The sequence below is a fragment of the Thrips palmi genome, unplaced genomic scaffold (genome assembly GCF_012932325.1).
Source record: "Thrips palmi isolate BJ-2018 unplaced genomic scaffold, TpBJ-2018v1 HiC_scaffold_11, whole genome shotgun sequence".
Taxonomy (NCBI): domain Eukaryota; kingdom Metazoa; phylum Arthropoda; class Insecta; order Thysanoptera; family Thripidae; genus Thrips; species Thrips palmi.
This window is the reverse complement of record NW_023144622.1, coordinates 7,418,824-7,431,775: the sequence shown is the minus strand read 5'-3', so window position 1 is coordinate 7,431,775 and position 12,952 is coordinate 7,418,824. Positions and strand designations below refer to the sequence as shown.

The 12,952-nt window shown below is 58.9% G+C and overlaps 1 protein-coding gene across 1 annotated transcript; it reads right to left on the bottom strand.

Annotated features, from left to right (window-relative positions):
• Positions 1-9,933: 9,933 nt before the first annotated feature.
• On the bottom strand, positions 9,934-11,057 carry LOC117639319 (potassium voltage-gated channel protein Shal). The gene has a single exon (XM_034374867.1). It carries the CDS (start codon positions 11,050-11,052, stop codon positions 9,934-9,936), a length of 1,119 nt encoding a protein of 372 aa, XP_034230758.1. The 5' UTR covers positions 11,053-11,057.
• Between the last annotated feature and the right edge of the window lie 1,895 nt (positions 11,058-12,952).

Sequence of the window (12,952 nt, the reverse complement as noted above, 5' to 3'; positions counted from 1 at the left end):
GCGGGGCGGGGCTGCACACCATCACGGCGAGTCAATTTAAATCGGCGGTGTTGCCAGACAGTCGGCACGGCTGCGGTGTAAAACATTATCGGCCAGTTTGTTTACCACGCTCTCTCGCTCCCTCTCAATTTTTCTCGCCTCCCCCTCCCCCCTCCCCCTCTCACTCCCACACACGGGCGGGTCCGTATAAACCGTTGCACAAAGTTTCCCGTCCAGACCTAACCGGGAGCGGCGCTCGGAGGTGGCCACGCCGGCAGCCAGGCCCGGCCGCCTCTCCAGCCGGAGTGAACAAACAGCAGGCTGATTCCGAAGCAGCGGCGCTTCATCGCTCCGTCTCTCTCTCTCTCTCTCTCTCTCTCTCTCTCTCTCTCCCTCGCACCGGAGCGCAACGCCCCCGCGAGTGCGAGAGAGACAGAGCGACGAAAGCGCTCTTCGCTCCTGCGGGGGGAGAAACTCGCCCGCCGCGTTTGGTTCGGCCTAGTGGCTGCGAGAGTACGGCCCATGTTAAGGTTACTGTAAGGTGAAAAAACTATCTTCTAAAGTATAGGTGGCAGTGCTTTGGTTTTTGGTGATTTAGTTGCTTACTATGAAAAACTTTTACAGCCACAGACTGGACTCCCAACTCCCATTAGTTCCAAAGTTATGAGGGTTTTAGTGTTATTTTAGTCGTTTACTCAAAATTAATTCTCCTTGCGATGAACCAAAAAGTTTACGGAGGTGTGATTTTTTATTTTAAGGCCCAATGGACATGCAAACAGACTAGCAAAGCCGGATTTCACAATATATGCATAGATAAGCTGTAATTTCTATTTGGAAAATGCATTTTGAATTTTTTACTGAAATTTGGTAAAATTTTGCTATTTTTTGGTGTTTTTTTGTGTTTTTTGAGAAAAATTCCTGTTTCATGTTGGAATTTTGGAAATCCGGCTTTGCTACGAGATAGGCAAATCAATAAAGAACTTGTAGAACAAAAATCAAGTCTCGACAACTTTTGGTTCATCGCAAGGAGAATTTTTAGTTAACGACTAAATTTGTTACATAAACTTCAATAACTCAGAAAATAATGGGAGTTGAGTGCCTCAACTTTGGGTTTAAGTTCATCTTATAGTAAGCAACCTGAAACCTAAATACAAACATGATGCCACAATTATTTTGAAAAATGATATTTCACATTTTTTTCACTTTACAGTAACCTTAAGTGCAGAGCCACACGCAGTGCGCCCACACGGACGCGGGGGGAATTGTGAGCCAAAATGGAACAAATTTGAAAAAGGAAAATAAAAAGAGTTTATCTAGTTAAACATAAATATGTGGAAAAACTTTGAAAAATGAGAAAATGGCACGTGTTCCAAACATTCGTGGCGTGTGGCGGACACGATGACGCTCTCGCAGCCGCAGAGAGAGAGAGAGAGAGAGAGAGAGAGAGAGAGAGAGAGAGAGGCGCAACTGGCATTCGAAGAGATGGCGGGGATGGGCGCAATTAGGAAAATGGAGCTGGGCGAAAGCATCGCCGAGCACCGCGAGCGCCGCGCCCTGTGTATACATTTTGTTTCACCCTGCCGGCCGCGCGGCAACGAACGGCAACGAACGGCAACCAAGGGCTCCGAACGCCACAGGGATGAGGAAAGTTACACAAAAGGCCCCGACACGATAAAGTATTTTTCGGGATAGGCGACAGTAATGGCAACGATAAGGGTTTTTTCCTTTCTCTCTCTCTCTCTCTCTCTCTCTCTCTCTCTCTCTCTCTCTCTCTCTCTCTCTCTCTCTCTCTCTCTGTCTCTTTGGTCTTTTACATCGAACGTGATGTTTTGCTACGCGTTATCTCAGTTGCTTCGGTTGTTAGTCACGGATTATAATCGAACGCGTACACACACACATACACAAACACACAAAAACACACACACACACACACACGCACCGACTACCAAAGCGACAAGTAGTTGGCCTTTCCCTTTCGAGGGCGGGTTGCGGGTTCGGGTCGGGGAGGTACTCGCAGTGTTCCCGCCGCCCCGAAGTTGAGGCACGCGCACACTGCGGTGACCATGGCCGTGGCCCGGTCGCCCGGCGTGGCCGCAGCAGGGAAGCAGCAGGGTGCTCTCAAGCGGAGTGCTTTCCAGTCAGTCATCTCTCTCGCACTCCTTCGCGCGACGCCCCGACACTGCGAGGGAGCGAACTGTTCAGCACCAGCCCGCAGACGCGCAAGGGCCGATCACGCCCGTGTGGTTCCCACGGTGTGGTGGCGGGTTGGCGCGACCGCGCGGAAACAGTCACATTCTTTCCCCTCCCCACGGAGAGCCAGAAGGCCGGCGGAGGCGGCCAAAACAAGAGACGCGTTTTGAGCTCCAGAGTCGCTAAACGGGACTCGAACCGAACGTGTGACCCCACCGATGGATTGCTCTCCGAACGAGGACTCCATTCGTGGGGTCACACGTATTCGAGGCTCATTCAGCGACTCTGGAGTTCGAAACGCGCCTAGAGTTTCGGCCGCCTCCGCCGGTGTTCTGGCCCACTGTGTGTCGGCGGCCGCCACGAGGCGAGACGGAGGCAGGCTGCGAGGCGAGTGGCCAAAAGGCGGCTGGGAACGGCAACGCGCCGCTCTATGCATACGATACGCCCAGAAGTGGGTTACACAACGTACTCGCCGATCACGTACAAGAGGGGCTCCAGCGAGGCGGGGGGGGGGGGGCAGAGACGGCGCCAAGTTTTGTTCTCCTGGCCACAGAAGAGCAGACCAGAGCGAAGTTTGGGCAGGCGGGGTGGGGCGGGGTGGGGTGCGGCGGGCGCCCTTGTGGACAGCCGGTCCTTTGCAAAGCATCCTTCCACCCTCGGCAGCCTCAGCAGCACATCCCTCAAACATTGTTTCTGTCTCCCTTGCACCTTCATCCACCAAGGCCGGACTACCACGGCCACCGCCACGGCCGCTCATTTGCTGCCAAGCCGTTGGTCACGACAAAGGACTGGATTTCCATGGCAATCCCGCTCGCTGGCTGCGCGCCGCTTTCGCAAAACTTGACGCACCTTGACGCGTTTTCCCGACACTTTTCTTTAAATCCTCGTCCACGAAAAAAATGTGGTTTTGGCGTGTTTTCGGTCCGCGCACGTCGGGGTTCTGGTCCCAGCCACGTGCCACGCCACCACGCCGTGCCACGCCCAGCGAAATCCGGATTCCCTAAAGTCACGCCGCGTTGCCGCGTCGCCGCGTTGGGTTTTGCAGCCCCCTTTCATTTCATGGCCCGTGGCCCAATTTAAAAAGTGTCATACACGCTTGTACGTGACGTTGGAGACGCGCCGGGGGGCGGGGGGGGGGCGGGGGGCGGCCGAGGGGGAGGGGGAAGGGGGGGATAGGTGAACGTGACAGATCGGGGAGTAACGTTGATTCTGGATCCCTCCATCCATTTCCCGCTGGAAAGGGGCGGGTGCTGCTCGGCCTGGATGGGCTGTGGGGGCTGGGCCGGCTGGGCCGGCTTGCACAGTGGACCAGAAGGCCGGTGGAGGCGGCCAAAACTCTAGACGCGTTTTGAGCTCTAGAGTCGCTAAATGGGACTCAAACCGAACGTGTGACCCCACCAATGGATTCCTCGTTCGGAGAGCAATCCATTGGTGGGGTCACACGTTCGGTTCGAGTCCTATTTAGCGACTCCGGAGCTCACAGTTTTGGCCGCCTCCACCGGTCTTCTGGCCCACTGTGGCTTGGCTGCCCCGCGGGCTGCCCGGTGCAGAATGCAGGACAAACGACCCCGAATAGCGCGCGGCCCCACGGTGGCCCCACCGAGGGCCCCACGCCCCGTATGGCTCATATCGCGGGGCTAATTCACTAGCTTTAATGGGCTGGCCCTCGGCCCACCCTCGCCCTGCCCGCCCTGGACGCCCTGGGTCGGCCAGTTGGGCATCGAGGCCGAACACGGTGTAGGGCCTGCGTCCTGCGGACTCATTCCCCACGGTGCCTCTCCCTCTCTCTCTCTCTCTCTCTCTCTCTCTCTCTCTCTTCTCCCTCGGAATCCGTCTACAGGTTCATAAGGCTCGAGCCGACGGCGCCGACGGCGGCATGCCCTAGGTCAGGTCCTTGCAGGTACACGGCTAAAAATAACACACACGCTCGAGCGCCGCACGCCTTGGTCCCACCCTGTCCTATCCAAGAAGGCGGGGGGGGGGGCAAATCCGCTGTCACGAGAAGGTACGGCCACGACGTAGACGCAACAGCTGCACGCTGATGATCTATAATGTTCTTTTTTTGCGGTGGCGGGGAAGGCGGGCGATGCGAGGCCTGTCGCGAATAACATGAGGGCGTGCATGAACCCGCCTCGGCGCGGCATTCCCGTTCGTCGGCGTGCGGGCTCGGGTTCGACTCCCGGCGGCGGCGCGCCGCTTCCTTTTTCGTCGAGCGAAGACGCAACGCCGCGGTTTAAATTATGCAGTTGTTCGCTTCGCTCACTCCGAAAGGAAGTAGGAGCGAACAATGCGGGACAGTTGCCGTTCCGGGTCCAATTTTGACCCTCAGCCATCGCGGGGGCGAGCCTCACCCCTCCACCACCAGCAGACCGATTCCGCGAGTCGTTTTCGTCGCTGTCTCTCTCGCACCGATACGGGGCACCCCATAAGTGCGAGAGAGACAGAGCGACTCTCGAAATCAGGCTGCAGTGCCACGGCTAACCTCACCCCGCATTCAGAGCAGGGACGTGACCAAACAACCCCCCTCCTCTTTTCTGCCCTAAATTGCCCGCGTGGTTTATGAACACAACAGAGACACGGTGCGTTTCGAGTTGCACGCGGTTCTTTACCCCCACACTGAAAAAAAAACGACAACACTGTAAGCGTGTCGGAGGTAAATCTACCGGAGCGGGGCGCGGCCCCGCATCTTCGCCCCTCATTTTCCCCGCAATCCGTTCTCTTTTTCATCCACTCTCGCTTAACTCCCCCCCCCATAAAAATTGAAGAGAGGTTTGGTTTGTGGCGCCAAAGATTCGTTTCGGGGTACGCACTTTAACTTTTGCGCGTCGTGTACGCGACTAAACTTGACGAGACCGCTAAAATTTCTAGACGCCGTGTCAGAACCTTCCTCTGAGTGTGTAGCTCAAGTAGCCGTGAGGGTGCTCTCCGCTGCAAGGCCCCCCTCCCTCTCCTCGTCGTGTCTCTCTCCCCTCTCCCCACGTTCCTTTTCAACTTCCCCAGTTTAATTATGCGATCAACCCCCGCTTTTGTCTTGGGTATAAAGGCCAGGGCATACAGTGCAGAGACCCTGTTGGCAAGTGATAGTCGTTATTAGAGTACCCTCCAAAAAAAAGAAAAGACACAATGGCACGAAATAAACTCCTGGCCCCGGGAATGTGGTCTCGACAAGCATAACCGATCCATACACATTTCTTTCTTTTTTAGGTGTTTTTATTTTATTTATTTTTCTTATATTTTTTTAAATAAAAGATTGATTGGACCGTGTGAGAGCGCCTGCGAGGTGAGCAGCCCGGCGGAATGGCACGAAATAAACTTGCTGTTTGCTGTCCCCGGGAATGTGGTCTCGACAAGCATCACCCAGCTATCTCTCTCTTTATTAGATTTTCGTATTTTGTTTCGTTTTATATTTTTAAATAAAAGATTGATTGGGCGGGGGGTGCGAGGTGGGCAGCGCGTCGGAATCTGGACGCCGGAGTGGTGCGGGTTGCATACCCCGCGCACCGCAGGGGCTCCGAGCGAGCACTCCATCGCCTCCATTAACATCCCCTTATTAACATCTGAAAAGCATCATCTTCATTTCGCTCTTCCCCGACTAATTCCTCGCGTTCCCTGTTGGTTTTTCTATCTCTCCTTCCTGTCCTTCTCTTTCTTTCTGGTGTGCCTTCAGAGTCCAGCATGCCAGCGGGAAGGATCGCAGCCAACTGGCCGGCCGGGCTGGGCGAGGCTGGGCGAGGCTGGGCGCGCAAGGCCACTCCAATGTCGTGCTAATGGCGCTAACCACCGAATGATGGCACACTGCTAGTGCCCGCCTGTGAACGGACACCCCCCCCCCCCAATCCCTCGATAAAGCCTGCAGCTCAACTTCGGCAACCCTACCTTGCTTCCTAATGGACCTCGCCCCAGGTAAAAATGAGTTTTATAAAGTCAGACGGGAGTTTCTATAAATACACATTTATAAAACCATATCAAAAGGCTTATAAAAACTTATAAGTATAGTAACGTTCATACATATGATTTTATGAACTTGTATAAGAAATATAAATTCATAGGGATGGCCTTATATAGTTATATTAAACTGTTTATATGTGTCCAATATGTCTCTATAAGGAGAAGCTCTTTAGCTATGATTATATGGGAATCCATAGTTTATACGGCCATATACATCTTCTGTATAAAACTTTATATAACTGCACACATATCCCTTTAAAAACTCGTGTGATTGTATAAATCTTTATTCATATGACATTATTAAAATTTATAAAATTGGATAAAAAATCCTTATAAAATCATAAAAAACCTTATAATGGCCTTTATAAAGCCCATTTTTACCTGGGGCGGCGCATCCTCAGAGGCGGATCCAGGGCCGGTCTTTGGAGGGGGGTGGTACTTTTTGCCTACCAACGTGTGGCATTTTGCCTACCTTTCGGGCGGCTATCTAGGTGACGTGGGGGGCGGGGGTGCAAAAACGCATAAGCCATCTCTGTATCCGCACCTGTCCTAGCACCAGCAGTGTAGGTCCAGTGAAAAGGGAAAAGAAAAGGAGCTTTTGTTGTTGCTGTTTCGTTGTTTTGGCGGACTGTACGTACGCGGACTCGCTCGCTCTGAGCGCGAATCTGCGTGGCCGGGTCGTATTTGGTCACTCCAAACACCCAGGCGACTGGGCGTCCGATTCTCGGACCACGCCGGGCGTGGCGTGGGGCAGGGCAGGGCAGGGCGTGGCAGAGCGTGTCAGGGCGTGGCAGAGCGTGGCAGAGCGTGGCAGAGCGTGGCAGAGCGTGGCAGAGCGTGGCAGAGCGTGGCAGAGCGTGGCAGAGCGTGGCAGAGCGTGGCAGAGCGTGGCAGAGCGTGGCAGAGCGTGGCAGAGCGTGGGAGAGCGTGGCAGAGCGGGCAGAGCGTGGCAGAGCGTGGCAGAGCGTGGCAGAGCGGGCAGAGCGTGGCAGAGCGTGGCAGAGCGTGGCAGAGCGTGGCAGAGCGTGGCAGAGCGTGGCAGAGCGTGGCAGAGCGTGGCAGAGCGTGGCAGAGCGTGGCAGAGCGTGGCAGAGCGTGGCAGAGCGTGGGGCCAACACGCGGGGGGCAAAGACTGGGCAGCGCAAGCATCGCTTAACGCTGTTTGCGCGCCAGATAAGGGGAGGGGGGGGGGGGGGGCAGTCCTCCAGGTAAAGTGGCGTGGCCGAGGTGATGGATCGGTGGGGGGAGGGGGGAGGGGGAAGGGGAGGGGAGAGGGGAGAGGGAGGGGGAGGGGGGGGGGAGGGGGCACACGCCATGCTGATCAGGAAGCTGAGAATCGTGGGGAAACAAGCAAAGGCATGCTCGCGTGGCACGCGGCAAGACGCGAGAGAAAAAACTGATGCCTTGTGTACACTGTACAGACGTCTGCCGGTACTACTACTACTGCTACTTTCCGCGAGAGACAGCAGGAACTTTTCACGCAACCAGCCGCGCAACACGTGTTGGCGTGTTAACATGACTTTGCACGCCGTGAAGAATGGGCGTGTGCTCGGAGCGATGGGCTCGCCTTCGAGGGGGTAAACACTCCGGTGAACCTTGTACAGACTACTCCCTATTACGGGGTATTACACTTGTATTACGCATGTATTACGCCTCGATTCCATTGAAAAATGTAATTTTTTAATAAATTAGGTCCCAAAATGTATTACTATTACGCTTATTACGGCGTAATACCCGACTTTTGTGTACAGGGTATTACGCAAGTGTTTACCCCCTCGCTCGCCTTCGTCAATGCGCCCGTGCTGTGGTCCGACGAAGACCCACTTTTCCAGAGTGCGTCAATTTCCTATTTTGACTGTTCAAGGCAGTACTTTTCCGGGATCGAACTTCTTAGAATAATGCCACCGTGGGTGTACACAGTCGAAGTGCCTTGCGTGATAACCACAGCATGTTGTTAAAAAATTTTCAGTTTGAATTTTTTTTTTAATGTTGTTCAAACTAAACCATTTTGACAAGGTGCGACACAACATGCTAAACAGGGTGGACGACGTACCTTGGCCCGTATTCTGTCCACGTCCGGCAAGTTTTAAAACGCGTACTCTCTTTTTTTTTTAGTAAGGGTGAAGGGTCTGCGAGGAGGGTCTGCGAAGAGGTTGGCGGCATTGCCTGGTCATTGGCTGGTCATCGGGTGGCTGGTCGGGCGGGGCAGACGGGGCTGGCAGCGCGCCAAGCTTCATCAAAGAGCAAGGCCAGGGTTTCCATATAATTGCGAGCCAGCCAAATCAACAAATTCCTCAACACTTCTTTTGCAACTTCCACAAGCCACACACTCAAAAAAAAAGTTGCCTCTTTCTTTTTTTGCTTCTTTTAAGTTTTGCTTAACCTGCTGGCTGGCGGGTTGGAAAGGCGAGGCAAGCCGACAATACAGAAATCAGGCCGGTATGCACGCGGTACCAGGACCCCTGTTGTCGTCAAATCTTTCTCTGGGGGCCCATTCGCCCATTCGGAGGGTCATGTTGGGGGGTGGGGTGGTCATGACCCCTGCGTGCGAGGCAGTGCGCGGCAGTGCGCGGCAGGGCGCGGCAGGGCGCGGCAGTGCGCGGCAGGGCGACGCCGAGCGACGCCGTGCGTGCAGTGACACTGCTACCTGCCCACCGGGGACACACGCCACACCGCCACTGCTTCTGGAACCGCATTTGTCGCCCAGATTGTCTCGCCACAAAACAACAACAAAAGTTTTAAAGTTTTTGTTCTGAAATGCAAATTTTTGCGTGTGCTTATGCTAGGACTTCCAATCGAAATCCTGGGTTGTCTGGTGTGACTGGTGCTAAAATTCTATCAGTTCCAACTGGCCTTTTTTTCGGTAGCGACGACACAGTAATTGCATTTTATTTTCAACACAGCCGCTCGAGTCAACCCCGAGGCTTTGCTTCAGGCTTTGCCTCAGGCTTTGCCCCGCCAGCCGTTTGGGGGGGGGGGCGAATGGGGGCGGAGGCGGCCGCCGCCCTACCAGACGGCACAAGAAAAGCGCGCGTCAAAGGATGAGAAACTCCCGCGACCAGTATGAAAAATCGAGCGCTGCAGCCACGCCGCGGCGCGCCGACCAGCAGCAGACTGATTCCGAGGGTCGTTTTCGTCGCTCTGTCTCTCTCGCACGCATGGGGCGTTCCTTACGGGCGCGAGAGAGACAGAGCGACGAAAACGACTCTCGGAATCAGTCTGCAGCAGCGCCCCGGACGGCCTGGCCGGCATTCTTGCCTCGTGCATCATGCCCTCTATCTTATTTGGCACGGGTGGAAGAAAGCGCCAGAAGAGGGGGGGGGGGGGGGTAAGAAGCATTGCGTGATTTCGGCGGCATCGCAAGCATTGCAAGACACATCGCCTTACTAGCGATTCGGCGCTCCGTCTCTCTCAAGGGACGCCGGCGGCGCGCGAGTGCGACGAAGACAGACGAAGCTAACTGTCCGGGATCGGCCTCAAGCACCGCGCCTCATCGCCAACCCGCGGCCGGCCGCGGGCAGAAAGGATCGTGAAAGCAACACGAGCTGCTCTTGGAGCTCTTGGAGAGCGCCGTCCCGAAGGGCCCGAAGGTTGACGGCGTGCCAGCGCGGCAGGGCGCGGCACGGCGTGTGACCGCACTGCAAGGCGACAAGCCGACAGGTGGTGACAGTCATGCGACACCTACTCCACTCGGTGGCCAGGCTGCCAGCCAGGCTCCGATAGGCCAGGCTGCTGGCAAGGGCCGGGACTGCTGGGACGGCCGCCGGCTGGCCGCGTGGTGTGGGGCCACGTGGTGCGGGCCACGTGCACGAGTACTCACCCAAGCGTTGTCATGGTGACGATGGTGTACCAGAAGGCGGCGGGAATGGAAGTGAAGTTGGTGCCGTCCACGTTCTTCTCGGCGTAGAACATGACGGTGGCGAAGATGATGATGGCCATGGCGAGCGAGAAGACCAGGAAGCCCAGCTCGGACGCGCACGACTTGAGTGTGTAGCCGAGAATCCGCAACCCCTGCGAGTGGCGGGAGAATTTGAAAATTCGGAACACTCGGAACACCCTGAGGGTGACGAAGGCGCCCGACACATCGTCATTGTCCGTGATGCCGAGGCCGATGTAGTAGGGCAGGATGGCGACCACGTCGATGATGCTCATGACGGAGCCCACGAACTTGACGCGGTCCGGCGCGGCGAACAGTCGCAGCAGGTACTCGGCAGTGAAGATCATGACGCAGGCCGTGTCCAGGCAGAAGAAGACGATCTTGTAGCGCTCGCCGCAGGGCAGCGTGCCCGCGCGGCCCGGCCGGTGGCCGCACGGCACCGTCTCCACCACGTTGGCCATGACGGACACGGCGATGAAGAAGCCCGTCACGTAGTAGAAGACGAGCGCCGCCGTGGAGGTGTGCGGGTTCTCGAAGGCCCGCCACATCTTCTGCCGGATGTTGGTGAGCTGCGGCAGGTTCTGGTCGCCGTTCTCCGACAGCTTGTCGTCCATGAGGCGCTCGGCGTTCTCCCGCTTGCGGTCCCGGTAGTCCTCGTAGCAGCAGTCGCCGATGACGTCGGGCAGGATGCCGAAGAAGGCCAGCTCCTCGTCGTAGCTGGTCAGGCACTCGTGCTTGGGGTAGTGCAGCTTGCCCGTGCGGTAGTAGTTGAGGATGTGCCGGAAGATGTCCGGGTCCCGGTCGAAGAAGTACTCCTTGCACTCCTCGTCGTAGAAGAACTCGCGCTCGTTGGAGCCGAGCAGCGTGTCGGGGTACTTCTCCAGCGTGTTGCGCCATGTCTCGAAGCGTCTCCCCGACACGTTGATGAGCAGCTTCTCGTCGTCGGCTTTCCGCCGGTCCTTGGGGATCGGCGGCGGCGGCAGGGGGTGCGTGGCGATGGGCACCCACCCGATGGCCGCCGCGCGGGCGAACGGCAGCCACGCCGCGACCGAGGCCATGCTCAATGGAGGCTTGGACGGCGGCTTTCAGCGCTTTCAGCGCTTTCACGTCGTCGCCGAGCTTGGCGAGCTGGGCGAGCTTGCCGCCGCGCGCCTCCAGGACGGCCGGCGAGGCCGGCGAGGCCACCGAGTCCGCAGGGCGCGCAGGGCGGTCCGGGACGTCGGTCGGCACCCATCCTCGCCGTCACATGGCGGCACGGCCACCGCACCCACGCTCGCGACACGCACGCCACACGCCACGCACGCGCCACGCACGCGCACTCGACACGCGTAGCACGCGTAGCACTACCGGGGATCGTCGCTGTGGTGCCCCGCTATTTCGGGCACGCTGGCGGCGTCCTCCTCGGCCATGGTCCGGGCCCAGCACGCCTGCCGCAGTCCGCAGTCCGCACCACGCCGAGGACGACGAGGACGACGAGGACCTCCACTGCTGCCGGGCCGAGCCCTGGGCCGAGCCCTGGGCCGAGCCTTCGCCGTCGGCCCCTCGGCCAGCCCCTCGAGGCAGCCCCAGACCGACCGAACCACACCAGCCTCGCGTGGCCTCGCCCCGCTGTGCAGCGCTGTGCTCCGCGGTGCTCCGCGCTCGCGCGCCAGGGTCCAACCCGCAGCGCGGTGGCCCCAACCCGACCCGCACCACTCCCACACCGCTCCCTTGAACCGCACACTACCGACTGCGTTCTAAATTGATTTTTACCCGTGGAGCCCTGGCAGCCCCAGACCTCCGCCCCGCCTCGCTCCCCACCACCCACTACCGCCCCCTGCGCCGCCCCCTACACCGCCCCGTTCCCCGCGCCGCGCTCTCCACCCCCACCGCCTGGCGCCCGCCAACCCCCACCGCCCCCTCCGCTCCCCCCTCACTGCGCGCACAGCGCCAGCACAGCGCCAGCACAGCGCCACTAGGCCGGGGCAGGCGGCAGCGCGGCAGTCGAGGCCCCGTAGCGCGCAGAGCGCTGCTAGCGCCGCCAGCGCCGCCGGAGTCACCTAGCGGCTACCAGCTAACACTGCAGTTCGGCCCTCCGCCCGCTCCGGCCGTCGCGTTGCCATGGCGGCCGTGACGTCATGGCCCCCTCCCCAACCTGTTCCACGCGGGGCTGTTCGCTCCTCGTCGCTGGGCGCCGCTGGGCGCCGCTGGGCCACCCCCTGCCCTGGGCCCAGCCAGCCCGGCCTGCCTGGCCCAGCCCGCCTGGCGGTGCTGGAGGCTGGAGGGCTGGAGAGCCTGGAGGGGTTCGCTCTCCGACTCTCCCCGCCCCCGACCCGCCCCCGCCCCGCCCCCGCCCGGCCTCCTCTGCCGCCCCGCTAGTCCCGCTCTCCGCTCTCCGCCCCAGTGTGACGGAGACTGCTCCAGCTAGTCGTGCTAGTCGCTCCGGCGGCGCGATGCGGCGCGATGCGATGCCAGCATGCCAGCCCCGGGGTGGCGAAGCGGGCGAAGCGGGCGAAGCGGGCGAAGCGGGCGAAGCGGGCGAAGCAGCTTGGGCTCGGCGAGGGGGAGGGGACTGGGCTAGGGGGCGAAAGGGCGAGAGAGACAGAAGAGGCGGTACAGTAGTGGCGCGCGTACAGGGGCGGGGCGGGGAGGGGTGCGCATCACGTCGCAGCGCCCCGCCCCTACGCCCCGCCCCGCCCCGCCCCGCCCCCGCCCCTACGGCCCCCCCGCCCCCCGCCCGCCCGCCCCGCCCGCCCCCCACCCCAAAAAGTCACGCTGCTCTTACTACGTCCGGATCCGGGCCACGGCCGCCACGCCGTGCCGTGCCGTGCCGCTGCATGGACACGGCAGGCTCGCGCGAATCCGCGGCTCGTCGCGGACATAAAAATAAGAAATAAGGCTCAAAGGGCGCAAAGCCGGAGGTGCACACCTCGGCGGGGCACCACCAGCACCGCCAGCACCCCGAGCACGCCGTCAAGG

What these genes read in the sequence shown, in the direction of transcription:
- LOC117639319 (XM_034374867.1), bottom strand. Translation starts at nt 11,052, where the DNA reads ATGGCCTCGGTCGCGGCGTGGCTGCCGTTCGCCCGCGCGGCGGCCATC.